At 37.0% G+C, this 19,988-nt stretch overlaps 1 protein-coding gene across 3 annotated transcripts in view; it reads right to left on the bottom strand.

The window, feature by feature from the left end:
* GPR180 (G protein-coupled receptor 180) overlaps nt 1-19,988 on the bottom strand; it is a 77,263-nt gene that overhangs the window by 38,377 nt on the left and 18,898 nt on the right. For 2 of the 3 annotated variants that reach the window (XR_011569792.1, XR_011569793.1), the window contains exons 7-10: nt 16,776-16,967; nt 14,555-14,632; nt 13,212-13,542; nt 4,800-4,883 (exon numbers count right to left, since the gene is read on the bottom strand). Coding sequence is in view for 1 of the 3 variants with exons in the window: in XM_019971633.2 (XP_019827192.2) it covers nt 13,384-13,542; nt 14,555-14,632; nt 16,776-16,967 (429 nt within the window). In the remaining 2 variants the exon portion in view is untranslated. Of the gene's footprint in view, nt 1-4,799; nt 4,884-11,257; nt 13,543-14,554; nt 14,633-16,775; nt 16,968-19,988 lie in introns of those variants that run through there. The other variant, XM_019971633.2, reaches the window with a different exon arrangement.

The raw sequence follows: 19,988 nt of genomic DNA, 5'->3' as shown, positions 1-19,988 counted from the left end.
CTGGAAAGGAATTCATATTTTAAAAGGTGAGATACCTATGACCTTGAAATCTACATAGCAGCCGTAATTCGTGACTTTTGATACTGTTCGTAAAACCTAACTCTACTACATCTAGAAGGCCTTCCATCCTGAATTCTTAAATGAAGCGTATGAACCACTCTCTATGCATTTGGGAACAAAGATAGAATTTACAGGGGTTTAACAAGATTGTTAGTTTGGAAATAGTAAACTTTAACAAACTATGGAATGTCATTTACTTCTACAGAACCTGATGTCTTCACAAAGGAACAAAAGAATAATATAATTTACTAAATTGATAAGGAACTTTGGTCACAGAAATTGGTATATCTGAGAATAAACCACTTTGCACTTCAACACCTCTCTGCCTACCCCCCTCCACCACCAAATCTTTCACAAATGCTTTAACTTCTGGGTAAGTCTTAAAAGCTAATCTTCTGAAAGATCTTTAAGGCTCACAGGCTAGGCAAGAGATTTAAAAGTTTATTTTGTGTGGGTGTATGTTGGAATGTAGTCGTGTGTGAATTAGATAGAATCTTGAATATATTCCAATCACACCTACTTTCTGTTCTAACCACATATGTACCATTATTTAAAACACACACTTTCATCTCATGGACATTTAAATATTATCTTTGTGAGTGAATAGATTAGGAAGAACCTCTGGTTCACTGAAAGTTTTGCACACAACCTTCAAGCCTATAAATAAAGAACAATGCACCGTGCGGGCACAATACGTAATCTTTACACCAGTCCCATGAGTCAGTAACATCAGAACCCATCTCTCACATCTGAACACTCCTCACTTTGTTCAGTATGACCCCTTTGCCACACTAAAGGAATCACTGTTCATTCCAAAACAAGATTACATACAAGAAAATGATTGAAAACTGGCAGAGCCAAGATTTGAAATCAGACTGTCTTGTCAAAAAGTCTCTGCTCTTTCTAGTAGATAATAATACTTTCTAAATATGACAGATTTTGGCATCTTTTACAACTAACCAGCTGTATAAAGCATCTAGTGGCAAAACCCCTGAAATATAAGTGATGCATAAAGCAAAAAATCAAAATAAATCAACTGATTTTAAATGCACTTTTCAGAACAAACACATATGAGTCTTGTCTTTCTAAGACATCCTCAAAGAATAAGAGAATCTGAATATTTTCATTCTTCAAACTGCTCAAGTTTATACCCTGTTAATTATCCCAGTTTTAAAAATCTCATTGGTTTGGGATAGTAAAACTTTAAAAAATGTACTGAATGACGGTTCTTCTTCAGGAAATCTGTTAATACTACTCACTATTTAATAGAACAAAAGAGAAAATCATATCATATTCTTAAATGCTGAAAGGCATTAGACAACATCCAACATCCACTTTGTAAAATTTATTTTTGTCTCTAAATTATGACCCAGTAAAATTGACCTTTTCAGTGTGCAGCTCTTTGAATCTTAACACGTGTACAGACTGATGTAGCCACAACCACAACTGGGATACAGAAAGGTTCCATCACGTCCAAATTAACTCCGTCGTGTTACCCCTTCACAGTCATACCCTTCTCCCACCTGTAACTCCTGGCAACCACTGATCTTTTCTCCGTGACTACAAGCAGATTCTTTGCCAACTGAGCCACTAGGGAATCCCTATTTGAAAATGCCATCTAAATGGGATCATATAGTATATAACCTTTTAAGACTGGAATGCTTTTGTGACTCATCCAAGTTGTGTGAATCAACAGCTTGTTTCTTTTTATTACCAACAGTATTCCTTTGCATGGATATATCCTACTTTGTAAATCCAGGGCATGTGGGTTGTTTCCAGTTTTTTGTGACTGTGAATAGAGCTACTACCAACATTTGTGTACAGACTTTTTGTTTGTTTGTGGCTGTGCTATATAGCATGTGGGATCTTAGCTCCCTCACCAGGGATAGAACCTGTGCTCCCTGCAGTGGAAGGGTGGAGTTGTAACCACTGGACTCCCAGGGAAGTCTGTGTACAGATTTTTATGCAAGTATGTTTTCCCTTCTCTAGGGTTAATACTCAGAGGTAGGATTGCTGTGTGATACAGTAATGTATTCAACATTATAAGCAACTGCAATAGAACGGCTGTGCCATTTTGCAATTCCATCAGCAATATAGGAGAGTAACAGACACTCCACATCCCTGGTAGGACTTGTTATTTTCATTATTTTTATTTTAGCATTCTAATAGGTATCTAGTGGTATTTCTCACCACAATTTCAATTTGCATATCTGGTGTGCATGCTCATGCACAGCTGTGTCCGACTCTTTGTTACCCCATGGGCTGCAGCCTTCCAGGCTCCTCTGTCCATGCCCATGGACAGGGGATCTTCCTGACCCAGGGATCAAACTCACGTCTCCTGCATTGGCAGGCAGATTCTTTTATCACTGTGCCCTTTATATTTCCCAAATGGCTAAATGGGATTCCCAGGTGGCGCTAGGGGTAAAGAACCCGCCTGCCAATGCAGGAGACCTAGGAGACCGTGAATTAGATCCCTGGGTCAGGAAGATCCCCTGGAGGAGGGCATGGCAGCTCACTCCAGTATTCTTGCCTGGAGAATCCCTTAGATAGAGGAGCCTGGCGGGCTACAGTCCATAGGGTCAAAAAGAGGGGTTATTTTTCACTTCTTTTTTATTTTCTTCAGTTGGAAGCGGAAGTTATTAATTTGGGACTTTTCTTCTTTTATGCACAAGCTTTTATAAACTTTCTTCTAAGAAACACACTTGCTTCTTCCCGCAAATTTTCATATGCTGTATTTTCATTTTCTGTCAATTCAAAATATATTTGGTAAGCCATGGTTCATTTAAAAAGTATTTAGTTTTCAAGTGTTTGTAGATTTTCCAGTTATCTGTCTGTTCCTGATTATGATCAGAGAGTATATTTTGTATAAATTCAATTCTTTTAGATTTGTTATGGTTTATGAACCAGGATATAGTCTCTTAATGAATGGTCCATGTGCACCTGAAAAGAATGTATATTTTTCTGCTGTTGGGTTGAGTGATCTATAAATATCAACTAGATCTGCTTGATTGGTGGTGGTGTTCATTTCTATATTCTAGCTGATTATTTTTTTTTTACTAGTTCTGTTGATCACTGAGAGAAGAGTGTTGAAGTCTCCAAATTGAGCTTTGACTATTTCTCCTTTCAGTTCTGCCAGTTTTTGAAATATGTATTTTGAAGATCTATTGTTTGATATATACACTTAAGACTGCAATGTTGTCTTAGTGAATTGACCCTTTTATTTTTTCATCCTTTCTTTATCCCTGGCAATTTTCATTACTCTGAAGTCTACTTTGATCTTAATATAGTAATTCAATGGACTTGAATGAATTTGAGCAAACTTGGGAAGATAGTGGAGGACAGGGGAGCCAGACAAGCTGCATTCAGTCTGAAATGAAGTCGCTTAGTCGTGCCTGACTCTTTGTGACCCCATGGACTGTAGCCTACCAGGTTCCTCCGTCCATGGGATTTTCCAGGCAAGAATACTGGAATGGGTTGCCCTTTCCTTCTCCAGGAGATCTTCCCGACGCAGGGATTGAAGCCAGGTCTCCCGCATTGTAGGCAGACGCTTTACCGTCTGGGACACCAGGGAAGTCCAATACAGTCTACAGGGTCGCAAAGAGACAACTTAGCGACTGAACAACAACAACAATAGTAATTCCAGTTTTCAATTGATTGCTGCTTGCACGTGTGTAACTTTTCTATTATTGTGCATGGCAACCCACTCCAGTATTCTTGCCTGGAAAACTCCACGCTCAGGGGAGCTTGACATGCTGTAGTCCATGGAATCACAAAGAATCAGACACAACTCAGTGACTAAACAACAACAGTAGTAACAATCTTCAGTTGATTGTTGTTTGCATGTATATATCTTTCCCATTATTGGGCATGGCAACCCACTCCAGTATTCTTGCCTGAAAAAGTTCATGGAGAGAGGAGACTGGTGGGTGACATCCATGGGGTTGCAAAGAGTCGGACATGACTGAAGTGACTGAGCATGCACACACACACACCTGTATCATACTTGAAGTATTTCTTATAGATAGCATATAGTTGGGACATTTTTAAAAAGCCTATTCTCTTTTAATTGGTGTATTCTAAACATTTACATTTAATGTAATTATTGATGTGTCTGTATTTAGGTCTATCATTTTGTTGTTTTCTGCTTTTCTCTTTTTCTCTGTCTTTAATTTCTTTGTTTCCTCTTTCCTCTCTTTTTTTTGGAACATTTTTTATTATTTTACTTCAATTTTCCTATGCATTTTGACAAAATATATAACTTGGTTTTTTTCTTAGTTGTTATTCTAGGCATTACAGTATACATATTTAATTTTTCAAAGTCTCTTGGAACCACCTAATGTGGCATGTAGGAACAGTAACACCACATTACCAAAACTAATTATTCTTGTTCTGGAGATACTAGTAATAAGGAGTGAAAATGAGGGGTACAAAGGGAAAAGAGAATTTAAATGATCATTCTTTGCATATATCATGATTGTTTATCTAGAAAGTACCAGAGAGCCAACTAAAAAGTTATTACAACTGTTAGGAGATTTCAGTTGGGTGATTGGAGCAAAATTAAAATATAGAAACCAACAGTCTTCACATATAAAACAACAGTCATATGCAACATAAAGTGAAAGAAAACATTAAAATATCTAGGGATTATCAAGGAACGTTCAAGTTCTATATAAAAAAGCCTTTAAAAAGTGATGACAAATAATGCTCACATTAGAAAGAAATAGAAAGGTATTTCATACCAGTTTCTTGGATCACTATGGAAGCAACCACAATTCAGAGTTGATGACATGCTTGGCTAAGGAGCCACAAGGACGAGCTACCATCTGTGAAATCAACATCCAACATGTTAAGTAAGTCAAATCTCCCTAAATTAATATGGAAATTTAATTCACTCCACTAAAAACTGAAAGCAGATTTGTTTTTCTTTTGAAAAAAATCAGAAAAAAAATTGATTCTAAAGCTCATATGGAAAAAATGGCAAGAATAATAAAAAATGATGAAAAACAAGTGTACTAGCAAGAAATTATCCCAACCAGTAAGGCATATTTTAAAGCTACAATAATTAAAACAGTGTGGTATTAGACCATGAATAGAGTTTACTGAAAGGCCTAAAAGTTTCAAAATAGACTAGCTACAAATCAATAAATAAAAGGTGGATTACACAATAAATGATGTTGTAATAAGTGGGCAACCATCTGAAAAAAACTAAGTTGTATCCCTAGTTCATATTTCACAGCAAAATTAATTTCAAGTGGATCAAAACTTTAAACATAAAAAAATAAGACTGCTAGAGGAAAATATGGGGGTTTAAACATAATCTCCAAAAGGTAAGGCTTTTCTACCTATGACACAGGTAGAACACAGTGACCATTAATCAAATGCTTTTAATTCTACCTGTATTTTAAAAAATCTATAAGCTCATCTGAACTTCAGTGTGCAAAGTTTTTGTTGGGATTTCACTACATGGGCATGATAGATTGGCTCACTGGCCACAAGGCTGAACTTAATCCTCATTGCCTCTTCCCTCCTTGGAGATCAGGCTGAAGTTTTCGTGACTCAAAGCCCCAGCCCTCTAATCACATGTTTGGCCTTTCTGGTGTGGTCAACCCTCATACTGAGTCATCTCATTAGCACAAAATATCAGTTTCCACCATGAATAACAAAAACACTTCTATCACTCTGGAAATTTCAATGATTTAGATCCTGGAAAGTGAGACAGGGAGGGCAGGGAGGGTCTGGGAATAGGGGAAGAGTGCCAGGCAAATTTTTTATTCCAAAAGTTTAGGGGGCTACCTGTAATAGCAAAAGGCTTGAAACCAACAGATTCCAGTAACGGAGGATTATTTTTAAAAATTCATTTAATTCAAAATCACTAATTGAATCACTAATTTAAAAAAGATTCATTCATATAATGAAATTCTAAGCAATCAGTGAAAAGATGGGGTGATGCAGTAAGTAGGGATATAAAACAAACTGCTGAATGTGCGTAACAATCTGTATGGGATGCTCCAATTTACGTTTCACATATGTTTACATATACATGGGGCCATCTCTAGAAAAATACACAAGAAACTGGTAGTAGAGGCTGAATCCAGGGGAGGGAAATAAGTGGCCATAGGGACTTAATTTCTTAATTTTTTACTCTTTTCAAACTTTTAATTTTTGTACAATAAGTGTACATGTATTACCAATTTAACAAGGATAAAACATTAACAGTGTACTTGAACATTTCTATGAGAATACTGAACATTATTTAATCTTTGAATATTAAGGATTATTACCATGATATATGTGTGTATGTATATATATATATTTATATATAGGCCAGGCTGCACAACTCGTGGCATCTTAGCTCCTTGACCAGGGATCAAGAGAAGGCCCTTGGCAGTGACAACACAGAGTCCTAACCACTGGACCACCAGGGAATTCCTGTCATGAGCTATATTGAACAACAAAGCTCTAAGTGTCTGTCAAGGCATGCAGGGCTGTTTTCACCCACACTAAATGACCCCAGGCTGCTGGAATTTGAGTGTTAGGGTCATTTATACTTTTTCTGTCTTCTCCCAGATGCTTCAGACTACTGTCAACATTCCTTCCCCTAGTTAACTTAAACATCTTTTAAATCGATGCTTTTAGTTGTGGTGGACTAAGATGCGGGTCACATGGTCTCTCTATTTAAAAGAGGGAGAAACTGGTTTTCTGATAACTTGAAAAATCCTTTTACAATTGATGAATTTTAGAGATTAGACTTTATTAATAACTACTTGACTACTCAAGATTTTTACACATTCTCAGTTCCATATTTTAGTAACTTATTAAAGAATAGCATGTTGGCTTCCCTGGTAGCTCAGCTGGTAAAGAATCTGCCTGCAATGCAGAAGACCCTGGTTCGATTCCTGGGTCAGGAAGATCTGCTGGAGAAGGGATAGGCTACCCACTCCAGTATTCTGGCCTGAAGAAGCCCATAGACTGTATAGTCCATGGGGTCACAGAGTTGGACACAACTGAGGGGCTTTTACTTTCACTTTCAAAGAATAGCACAATTGCTAAATATATGTTTAAAACTTTTTCAGAATTTCTTTTATCCATTGATTCAAAAGTATTTTTGAGCATCTAGAGTACACCAATCAAAGAATGTTCTAGGTCCTAGGGATACAGCAATAAACAATACAATGGGCCAAACTCCCTCAGAATTTACAATCTAATTGAGGAGAGAGGCGATGGCAAAGAGAAAGCAGTACTATAAAAAGAAAATAATGTAATAGATATTAGGATGGGGAACAGCATTAAATAGGATGGTGTATCTGTAGGGTCTAGTCACAAAACGAATACCACTAGGACATCCCCCCCCAACACACACATTCCATTTTTAATATACAAAATAAGGTATTTATTATAGGGATTTTCTTATAGGAGGCCATCCCAATCCCAAAGAAAGGCAATGCCAAAGAATGCTCAAACTACCGCACAATTGCACTCATCTCACATGCTAGTAAAGTAATGCTCAAAATTCCCCAAGCCAGGCTTCAACAGTATGTGAACTGTGAACTTTCAGATGTTCAAACTGGTTTTAGAAAAGGTAGAGGAACCAGAGATCAAATTGCCAACATCCACTGGATCATGGAAAAGGCAAGAAAGTTCCAGAAAAACATCTATTTCTGCTTTACTGACTATGCCAAAGCCTTTGACTGTGTGGATCACAATAAACTGTGAAAAATTCTGGAAGAGATGGGAATACTAGACCACCTGACTGGCTTCTTGAGAAATCTGTATGCAGGTCAGGAAGCAAGTTAGAACTGGACATAGAACAACAGACTGGTTCCAAATAGGAAAAGGAGTATGTCAAGGCTGTATATTGTCACCCTGCTTATTTAACTTATATGCAGAGTACATCATGAGAAACGCTGGGCTGGATGAAGCACAAGCTGGAATGCAGATTGCTGGGAGAAATATCAATAACCTCAAATATGCAGATGACACCACCTTTATGGCCCGAAAGCGACAAAGAACTAAGGAGCCTCTTAATGAAAGTGAAAGAAGAGAGTGAAAAAGTTGGCTTAAAACCCAACATTCAGAAAACGAAGATCATGGCACCTGGTCCCATCACTTCATGGCAAATAGATGGGGAAACAGTGGAAACAGTGAGAGACTTTATTTTGGGGGGCTTCAAAATCACTGCAGATGGTGACTGAAGCCATGAAATTAAAAGATACTTACTCCTTGGAAGAAAAGTTATGACCAACCTAGACAGCCTATTAAAAAGTAGAGACATTAGTCTGCCAACAAATGTCCGTCTAGTCGAGGCTGTGGTTTTTCCAGTAGTCATGTATGGATGTGAGAGTTGGACTATAAAGAAAGCTCAGCGGAGAAGAATTGATGCTTTTGAACTGTGGTGTTGGAAAAGACTCTTCAGAGTCCCTTGGACTGCAAGGAGATCCAATCAGTCCATTCTAAAGGAAATCAGTCCAGAATATTCACTGGAAGGACTGATGCTGAAACTGAAACTCCAATACTTTGGCAACCTGATGCGAAGAACTGACTCATTCGAAAAGACCCTGATGCTTGGAAAGATTGAAGGTGGGAGGGGAAGGGGACGACAGAGGATGAGATGTTTGGATGGCATCACTGACTCAATGGACATGAGTTTGAGCAAACTGGGAGATAGTAAAGGAAAGGGAAGCCTGGTATGCTGCAGTACATGGGGTCACAAAAAGTCGGACACAACTGAGCGACTGAACTGAATTGAGAAGGGAAGATGGATGTGAAGTGGGGAAAGCAATGATGCACTGGGACCTGCCAGGATGAGGAGACCCACAAGAAGTGAGTGGAACTCATGAGGGTGCACCGGAACCCAGGCCAGTCTCATTGCCTTCAAGTCTCCAACCTCGATGACGGGGTTGTCCTGCAGAACCCAGCACCCTTTGTCACAGAACAATACACACATCTGGCCCAGGAGTTAAAGAAGCTGAAGGAGGTGACCCACCTGGAGCTGGTGTTCTGTGGGCCTGCCTGTTGGTCCTCAAACCAAGAAGGTGAACCAGCACATAAGCAAAAAACCAGGTGGGCAACAACAGTGCATGCCTTGCTTGCACCTTTCAATTATCAAAAGAATCTGGATCTGGTTACTTTCCCTTAGTCCTCTAAGTCTCATGCCAAACATCTCTTTGACCCACACTATTCTGGAATTATGCAGATGTAATTCAGAGGAACCTATGAGCAGCTTAGCTATATTGGCCCCGTATAAATTCACCACAGATGGTCAGAGGTCTCTGAAAGATATTTTCTCTGAGAACTTGAATGATGAGAATTCAACCATGAACCACATCAAGATTTGGAAGAGAATATTGCAGGCAGAAGAAATAGCTAATGCAAAGGCTCTGAGGCAGTGACGTAAATGAGGTATTTTGGGAGGATAAGGCCGGGGCATGGTGAGAAGAGATTAGAAATGAGATTAGACATAAAGAAAAGGCCCTGATTACGTGGGGCCTTGTAAAACATAGTCATGAGCATGAGTCACTTTTTCCCAAGTGCAATGGGAAGCAAATAGAGTTTTAATAAGACAGTCACTTTGAGCTCATTTACATTTCTAAATTTTAAAATAATTTCAAATATACAAAAGGCATACAGTTAGCATGAAGAATTCCATCATCCAGCTGATTTCCCTTTGCTATGTGGAGACCGGGCTGTAGAGAGCAGGATCACTCCTTCTGCAACTCCAGGCTTCCTGCTATTCTTATGTAACTGTCATCCCTAGGGTACTTTCCAGGTGGCTATAGTGGAAAAGAACCCGCCTGCCAATGCAGGAGTCATAAGAGATGCAGGTTTGATTCCTGGGTTGAAAAGATCCCCTGGAGGGCATAGCAACCCACTCCAGTATTCTTGCCTGGAGAATCCCATGGACAGAGGAGCCTGGCGGGCTATGGTCCATAAGGTCGCACAGAGCCAAACACAACTGAAGGGACTCATATCACTCCTATAGCACAATGCCCTTGGAGTTGTGCAGAGAAGGTGCCCAAGTGTGGAAGCAGCACTATTAGAAAACCACTGCATGAGTTCATGCACTAATTTTCAGATCTCATGGGAAAACCAATGTCATTATTTTAGTCTCAATTTATAAATACACGTTGAAACAAAAATCAGTTGCTACCCCTTCAGATCTAGTCTCAAACTGATTGGCTATATCATTTCACTTCTCAAAAACAAAGAACCTCAAAGATTTGACACCACTGAAGCTATTTAAAATGAATGTTTCACAAATAATTCCAGATTTCCAAAGAATTTTCAGAGAACATGCACAGCCTCCTGAGGGAAACGTTGAAGGGGCCAATGTTCATGCTGATATATAGATTCTAGTTTCCTTATGTTAGAATCGGCCTTAGACTCGTATATCTCCCATTTTCATCAGACATGGCTTACTTTACTTGAGATCATGAAAATTTTTTTTCCTAAAGCAAGTTCTTCTGCCTGGATTATCTCTCCCTGCTAGCAACACTATCTGGCTGAAAGCCAAGGTTCAAATATTGAAGTGAGCTGAGGTACACAGAGATATTCAAGCTCATTTCTAACTTTCAGCACAATTTCAGGTTTACTGTTAAAAACCAACAGTGAAAGTTAACTATGGCTAGCCATTCTTTCTCACTAAAATTTAACACAATACATAATAGGTGCTCATTAAATCATGAGGGTAAAGTAGAAAAGTGAAAGAGAAGTCAGGTGACTATGGGGAATCATTTATTCTCTGTTTCATACTCAAGTTACAGGGGAGCATGATTATCACACTAGCACTTAGAGTGATATGTACTGATTATACATATAAATAAAAACACCTTCATATACCTTCCTATATAGCGCTTCCCAAGTGGTGCTAGAGGAAAAGAATCTGCCTGCCAATGCAGGAGACTGGAGACACAGTTTCGATCTGTAAGTTAGGAAGAGCCCCAGGAGAAGGAAATGGCAACCCACTCCACTATTCTTGCCTGGAGAATCCCCATGGACAGAGGAGCCTGGCGGGCTACAGTCCATGGGGTCACAAAGAGTCAGGTACAACTGAGCATCTGAGCACACATACCTTAGTACATGAAGAAAGAAAATGCTTCTGGAAAAAAAAAAAAAGCTGTGGAAAGACCATTCAACTTCTCCAAGAAAAAATGTAAAATAGATTAAAAAAAAAAACAAAACGCATTATCTGACAAATAAAGAAAGTAGCAAAGTTCTGATCTTTAATTAGAGTTTGCAGTATACAGTTATCTTTCTGTAATCTGTGGTAACAAATCTCCATGTAAACACTCAGGAAGAGAAAAAACAGAGGATACCATGTCATGACTTACAAACTATGAATTCTGAACTTGGATTACTAATTATTCACAGCTGTTTTATACATTTATTAACAAACTGTCTTCCTTCATTTAACAATGGCTCTTGAATAACAAAATAAATTATCAGTAAATTCAACCATAAATTAAAAAATAAAAGTAAAAAATAAATTGCTCAAGCCTCATAAATGCAAGCACAGTAATATATTTCATACATGTTGATTACAGTTTCCATGTTCTTTGTGTAGGTAACACAAAGATTATTCTCTTCCCATTGTTGCAAGTTAACAAAACTTTTGAAAAGGCTTCAGTCTTTTTTTTCAGCTCAATTAACTGCACTTCAGTTGAATACAACAGACAATAACTGGGGTTATTAGATGTGAGATGTAGTAAAATAAAAGGTCATGACCACTCAGAAGATCACATAAATCTAAAACATACTGTCGACTTTCTAGTCTCAACCTGTAGCTCTCATTTATTAAATAATTTACAAAGAGCTGTTGATGATTTAATGAGCAGGTTGAACTTTGTCATTCTGCCATTTTGCTAGTCACGAACACATGTGTTTTGCCTTTAAAATGAAGCAGAATACTATTCACTTTCAATGAGACTAGATGCAAAGGAAAAACAAAGACAAAATAGATATTTTTAAAGTTCTGCTATGTTACTTTAACTACATTTAATTAAAAAAGGTAAATTACCAGATCAGTGCACTATTTCTTGCTTAAAAACATAACACCTTTGAAAGTAGATTAAAAAAGAAAAATCTTTAAAATAAGCCAGAGGTAAAAATGAAAAGGCCTGAAGGACTTGCAAGACAGAATAATCTGTGATCAGTGACTCTTAATGGGAATAGTCATTTTAGACTGCAAGTACCAACAACAATGTAGCAATTTTTTTAACAGGCACTTGATAGAGTATTTGAATACTCAATACCAGGGCATCATTCGCAAAAAATATGGCTTTATTACAAAGGATTCAAGATGGCAACCACTTAGAATCCAGTGCCAACACGGATTATAACAAATCCAGTGAGTATTTTGTTTTCCAATTATTCATAGAAAATTTAATCCTGATTAAGTATCCTTGGGCAGGAATTCATGGGTAGTTGATGACTGAAACCAACATTTATGTGAAATGCTTCTGTTAATTTAATCTGTGTATACAGCTTAATTATGATTGGGGATTCAATGTAAGAGAAATGAATTATATCAGGATTAAAATTTTAGTAACCATATCATAGAGTACTTTTTCCTTCTTTCTTTTTAAACATGTTAACCTGCTTGTCCCTTCACCTAAGTGCTCAGATTTTAAAATCCTTTGTATAACCGCTGCAATGTATCTAAGTTTTCATAAATTATCTGCCAAAAACCCTTTGCTAATCAAGCTAAATCCTAACTAGAGAGCGAAAAGTAATAGAAGAAAATGGAGAATAACCCCATCCACAAATAAACAAAAGCTTATTCACTTAACTACAAATATATTTTATATTAATTTTCTTAAGTAACTTAATTTTCAATATCTTTAAACTCCAATATGAAATGCATTTTCCTTAAAGCATAAAAAGAAGCAGTTTTTAACCAGTGTATTATACTGATTTCATAACTGGACTTAGTTTAGATACATATAAGTAAGTAATCATTTAACTGATCACTTTTTTTGGACTATCAAACCTGAGTTAACTACTGATGTAGGATGAGGCATTGTAAGTGGTGAGTCTCTTATAAAAATATTATACAATTCTTTTCAGCTTTATTTCCATATGGAAATTGTATAAATCACCTTATAACAATGCTCTTTCTTGAAAGTTTATTAAGTATATTTCAAAACATTTGTTACCTTTTTTTCAGTTTTCAGTTTGGTACTGCTTAAATGCAGTTATATATATATAACATGCTCTGCCTTCTCTGTTCAATTTTTCATACCACAAGTATGAAAAAAAAGTCACTGTATTTGGATCCTTATTGCACTCTGGTGAATCAATTCACTTTTCCTTAGAGAAAAGCAAGTATCAGAAGTGAGGCCGAGTTTTGTGTCCAGATGATATGGTCAGTGGTAGTGTTACTGAGGAAAGTGAAGAAACTTCCCAGTACAGACTGTGGGATAGAAAGAGTCTGTAGAGAATGACCATGGCAACAGACTGGCAAAGGATAACACCTATTGTAATGACCTGAAAACAAAAGAAAGGGAATGCTTTACTGCATGCAAAAACAGAGAAATTGTATTCAATTTATCATGAACCTATATGTGCTTTATACATACATAAACATCATACATAAACTTATATATACTTTAATATATATAAATAAAAAATTATATCTTCCCCATCTTTACTGAGGGTAAATTTTTAAAAAGAAATTTTCAATAGAAAAATACAACTAATGTTCAGGACTGTAATTGTTCAAAAGTAAAATTCTTTTAGCAGTTTATAGATGCCACAAGACACAAAAGAATAATTTACGAAACCATTCTCTCCTCAGGGTGCATGTACTGACAAAAGTTATAAGTGATAAGAAAGTAATAAGAAAAATCAGGCTCCTGGCTAATCTAGTAATAGGAATAAAGAGTGCCCCTACCTGAATCTTGACGAGTACTCTAAAAGCCCTTTCAGAAATTCTCAGGTCGCTTCTCTGTCTTTGTAGACTACCTTCCTATCTATTTACCCTCTGTAAATACCTCAGGTTCAAGACACACTTCTGTGTTCAAGCACATATGGCATTGCTTGTAAACAGCTCCTGGCAGAACTGCACTTTGAAATGATGGAGTCATTCACCTAAGATGGTAGGTATCAATGCAACCAAAATGTGACATACGTGAGCATGGCACTCCAGTCTGCAGGGTGTTAAAGCAACCAGACTGATTTTTTTTTAAAGCAATCTTGATATTTAACATTATGTAGTGAACATTTTTAATCATTTTTTCTTAACAAAGCTGTGTTTATACATTCTAAAAGTTAATTTATAAAATAGTACTATAAGATAGGTTAAAATAGGAATAACAAAAGCTATTTTTCCATCATTTTGCTTATAAACTAAATTGAAATACTCACTGGTTTAATATTTTGTTTCCAAGTTTTATTTCACAGAATCCAAAGAAACTACTGAGTGGATAAATAGGTTTTTCCTACTTAATTTCCCAATAAAGACTACAAATAAAACTATTTGATCACATATATTATTTACCTTATCTCTTTGGTAGTCATCAAAAATGACAGAAATGCACGCAAGACCTGGATGGCACAAAAACCACAAGATGCAGCCCTGAAACAAATGAAAAATACGTTGAATAAGCGCAGTTGTGAAAGCTCTGTTTTCATAATGTACCAGAGAGAAAACATTACTAGCCTATTTAGGAGGTCTTGATTGATCTCAATTGGCCTGTACAGTAGAAACTGCAATAAAAAATAGAAATAAGTTTGCTATTGTTGTGACAATGATACTTCGTTTCTAATCAAATGGGTTTTTTAGAAGTATTTAAAATCTTTCATCTTTCACATATACACATTTTGATACACTATGAACATGTTTAACGGAGAAGGCAATGGCACCCCACTCCAGTACTTTTGCCTAGAAAATCCCATGGATGGAGGAGCCTTGTAGGCTGCAGTCCATGGGGTCGCTAGAGTCGGACACGACTGAGCGACTTCACTTTCACTTTTCACTTTCATGCATTGGAGAAGGAAATGGCAACCCACTCCAGTGTTCTTGCCTGGAGAATCCCAGGGATGGGAAGCCTGGTGGCTGCTGTCTATGGGTCGCACAGAGTCGGACATGACTGAAGCGACTTGGCAGCAGCAGCAGAACATGTTTAAACAAGTAACAAATTGATAATTGAGAAAATCGAGGTACAAATGTGCAATATTTCTGTAAAAGACATAAGAATATTCATTTATAGTTTCATACAGATACACAAAGAAATTCTATAAGAATAACACAAAAAACTGATTAACAGTGGCTACTTGTTTGAGATTTAGTACAAAAGACACTGGAATTAGTTAAGTAGGAATGGGAAACTTTTTAACACTTATATTTTCAAATATATATTTTCTATTTTTCCTAGAACATGGCAAAATATCCTTTTCCAAAATTAAATTTGAAATAAAATAATAAGTTAATACTACTAGCTCTTGACAGGGTTAGTACCTTGATGTTGTAAGAAAAATAAACAAGATGTATAAATATGTGTTTAGTATGTTACTATCTGTATAAATGCAAAAGGAAATATAAAATATTTAATAATATATATTTTTAATTCTCTGAAAAATAAATTAGGAATTAATAGTTGTGAATATGTAAGGAGGTGATAACTGCATAGATGGGAGAGAGGTGAGAATGTGTTTGCTACTCTTTAAATGCTTCTGGATGTCTGAACCTATTCAAATAGTTATAGGAAAACATATAAAAATTTCACTTTAAGAAAAATTTTGGTACTGTTTATAACATTGAAAAGAAAAAATTTAGTTTTCATACAACTGAAGTATACACTAACGTTTCAGACAACAGGCACTACTGTATCTGTGAAGAATTCCAAAGTGAAAGGCATATCCTTGCCTGTTTGATACACGAGAGGCCTGTGGCAGCAGCTTGACAAAGCTCCACCTCAGGAATAAAGAAGGAATCATGGCCCTCTGTCCATGGCAGCCTCACTCTTCTGAGACTGTGGACTAGGGTGAGTGACCACACAGCTTGTCAGAATGCGGTTTAGAGTTGCCAAGAGGATAGGTTATGGATTCTCTCCACCTGTATACCAAAAGTATTACCTTCCAGGGAGGGAGGCTTCTGTAATGTGACTGCCCCAACCTCTCTCCTGATCTTTTCCTTTATTAAATGGGTACAGAAAAAAAAAAAATCCATCTGCCTTTGGCTCTCACTGGCATAGGAAGGACATAGAAAGGGGGAATGAAGTCAACGCGATCTCGTATGGATGCCATGAAATGGCTGAAGTGTGGCGTGTACTCAGTCTCCTGGCTCCCTCTGCTTACGCTGAAGGATGGCTCTTCATGATTCGTTATAAAACATTGCATAATTCTGGGAGTAAACAGTTCATAGTCAATTACAAACTGCTTTTTTGAGAAATGCAAACAGTAATCTATTTTTTTATTAAAAAGTTCTGATACTATAGAAAAGAATGTAAAATCCCTATTGACCGAGAAATTACAATTCTGTCCTGCCAAAGATTACATGGAAACTACTGTTCCATGGGCTTTGTAACATGGGGATAGTATCATCTGCAGCTCATAAATTGTGAAGATTAAATGAGCTGAAGCACATAATGGGCTTAAGAGTGGTGCCTGGCACATAATAAAAGTTTATGAAGTATAAGCGTAGGGTTGCATACTAACTTCCCAGTAATGCAGAATGAAGTTGACAATGCAAAGAAGTCATTTTCTAAGCAAACCCATACTTTGGCAAAGGTGATGTAGAACTCCCTTTTGAGTGTACTTCTCTCCACTGTGATGATTTGGTAGAGTCCACAGCCTAAGGACAACGCTAGGCAAATTCTTAAAACGATAAGAAGGATCCCTGCTAAGCTGTGGTGCGAATGGTGGCTGTGAGAACTGGTTTCTTCAAACTGTTCCCAAAGTAGCAAAATACTCTGCAAAAAAAAAATTAATAATAATAATAAATACATATTTTTAGAGAAAAAAGTCTTATCTACTTACAATAAAGTACTTTATTCAACTCTTTTATATATCCCCCTAAACAGTACATTCATTCCTAAGAGGTTCTAAGATTTATCAAACTATATAAGGTGTTGATAAAATATGGGCAGTTTTTCCCCTCACTGACACCCAGAAGCTGGAGGAAGGGGCTTGCTATCAAATGAGACTATGTATCAGAGATAAAAAATACTACTGCTACCACAATTCAAGTAACACATCTCTTATGATGAAAATAAGTTGAAAAGAGGCACAGAATAAGCACAAAGTTTCTTCTAAATCAATCTCTTTCTTACTTCAACACCTTACTATGAATCAAACTGTTCTGTATTCAAGCCTGTTATCTCAGGATAAAGTTTCAAATATCTCAGTATCTTTTATAATCCACAAACTAGCAAGTCTGAATTGTTGATTTCACTCTTTTTTCCCACGTTAACCTCTCTGGTTAAAGGAGAGTAGATTTTTTTAAGATTTTCTTTTTTTTTTTTTTTTGATGTTGACCATTTTTAAAGTCTTTACTCAATTTGTTACAATATTGCTTCTGGTGGGATCTTAGCTCTCTGACCAGGGATTGAAGGCCTACTCCTTGCATTGGAAGGTAAGTGCTAACCACTGGACCACCAAGGAAGTTCCAAGGAGAGTGGATTTTTAATCTTCATTATGGCACCCAGGGCAGAGTTACTTTCCTTATGTGTTTGTTCACCTTTTCTCCCCCATGATTACTACACCAGTGAAAAGCTCAGCAAGTTCCTGATTAAGCTGTTGTTTATTGCTATTCAGTAGAAATCAGTGCCCACATACTCTCCATCTTTACTAAACATCAATCACTTAAATTATGATAATTTTTACCATCACACAAGTCATTGGTCCTCTGTTCTCCCTTCATTTACCAACTCAGCCCTCAGAATTGAGTCTTCAGTGGCTTCCAAAAGATTTAGATGAAAACTCCATTACTAAATCTAATTTTAGGCTTTATGGGGTTTACCAGCAACCACCTCCTTTCCTCATTCTTGAATCTTCCACCCTAATTTTACTCCTGCTACATTCTTGCTAGGTGAACTCTGTTCTCCTCTTGCACAGATGAATTTCCTTCTTGGACCAAATATTCGATCTTTTTTTCACTTAAAGTTATTCTTCTACCCCACCAAATTATACCCATCTGATTCCTCAACATGCATTTCTAAACTTGACTTTTTACCACAAAAAAGTGCTATCATAGAACTATTATCTCCTGCTACATGAGGTGATAGATATTAACTGGCTAGGTTTTGGTGATCATTTCAAAATGTATATATACCAAAACATCAACTTATGTAGCTTGAATCTATACAATTTCTGGTTTTCAATTATAATCCAACAAAGCAGAAAAAAATAACCATTTCCCATGATTCACATTTTTACATATTCATACGCCCATATTTTCACATATGTATGCTAAGGCGTGATCTGTGGAATACAGTGTACATATTGACATGATCTCTCTTTGCCTGTCTCATCCACCTCGTCTGGTTGTTGTTGAGGATCAGTGCCATGTCTAACACATTGTTCACAAATGCTTTCCTGGTGGCTTAGGTAGTAAAGAATCCGCCTGCAATGTGGGAGACCTGAGTTCAATCTCTGGGTTGCGAAGATGCCCTGGAGGAGGGCATGGCAACCCACTCCAGAATTCTTGCCTGGAATCCCCATGGACAGAGAAGCCTGCTGGGCTACAGTCCATGGGGTAGCAAAGAGTCAGACACAACTGAAGCAACTAAGCACAGCACTCCCATATTTTCACATACATATGCTAATGTGTGACCTGTGGAATACAGTGTACATATTTACATGATCTCTGTTTGCCTGTCTCGTCCTCCTAGTCTGGTTGTTGCTGAGGATCAGTGCCATGTCTAACACAGTCGTCACAAATGTTCACAGAAAGTCTAATGTAGTTATAATCTCAATTTGTATGTTTATGATAATGAATTTAAATTATAGTGAAATAATGAAAATTCAGTTTTTAAAAAAGGCTACTGAGAAATGAGACTTGAACTTGATGCAACATTATTCTCCCTAAACCCTGGATCAGAAATGTTAAGTTGGTAGGATCTTGTCCTTATTTTAATCACCTCCAATTCAGTTCTTTCTCATTAGCTCTCCCTTCCTGGCATTATTTTCTTTTTAAATATAAATACCTATGATATGGCCCCTTTCTAAATCAATCATGTAAATTCAATAGACCGTCACTCGGCACTTACAGTCCTAAATAAGTACTAGAGGTACAGAGATGAATAAAGCACAGGCTTTACCCTCCACTACTGAGTTTTTCCATTTATTTAATGCATTAAAACAAATTATGATGTCCTACATAGAACCCAAGTGTATATTTCATTTTCATCTGTAACTTATACTGGTCACAAATTCAGTACAGATTTTTATGTTTATATCTTTCATCTAAATTTTTATAAATCCATTGCATATAAGTACACAGAGAGTCTAGAATGTCTACATATTACAACAGAGGAAAACAAAACAAGAGCAGAGAGGACCCTTCTAAAAGACCAAATTTGTTTTGGGTGTGCTGCTGCTGCTGCTGCTAAGTCGCTTCAGTCGTGTCCGACTGTGTGACCCCACAGACGGCAGCCCACCAGGCTCCCCTGTCCCTGGGATTCTCCAGGCAAGAACACTGGAGTGGGTTGCCATGGGTGTATTTGATTTCAAAAACAAGATCCCCTTCTTTTTTATTTTACATTTTGTTTTTTTCTTTAATCTGATATTCACTTGAATTCTTTCATGTATAAAGTAGATTCCTGCCAATGAATGAATCTTCATTCATTGACTGATTTAATACTGAGTACTTACAAAGTGTTAGAAAATATGAAAGAAAGCTCTTAATTAGAAAATGAGAATCTAACTGAATATTAAACATACTGTGCTTAAATAAGCTGATAGGAAGCTCAGATTCAGGTAAATTACAATGA

This window comes from Bos indicus, chromosome 12 (assembly GCF_029378745.1).
Source record: "Bos indicus isolate NIAB-ARS_2022 breed Sahiwal x Tharparkar chromosome 12, NIAB-ARS_B.indTharparkar_mat_pri_1.0, whole genome shotgun sequence".
Lineage (NCBI taxonomy): Eukaryota > Metazoa > Chordata > Mammalia > Artiodactyla > Bovidae > Bos > Bos indicus.
Note: the sequence above shows the minus strand (reverse complement) of the source record. Positions and strands in the feature narration are given on the sequence as shown.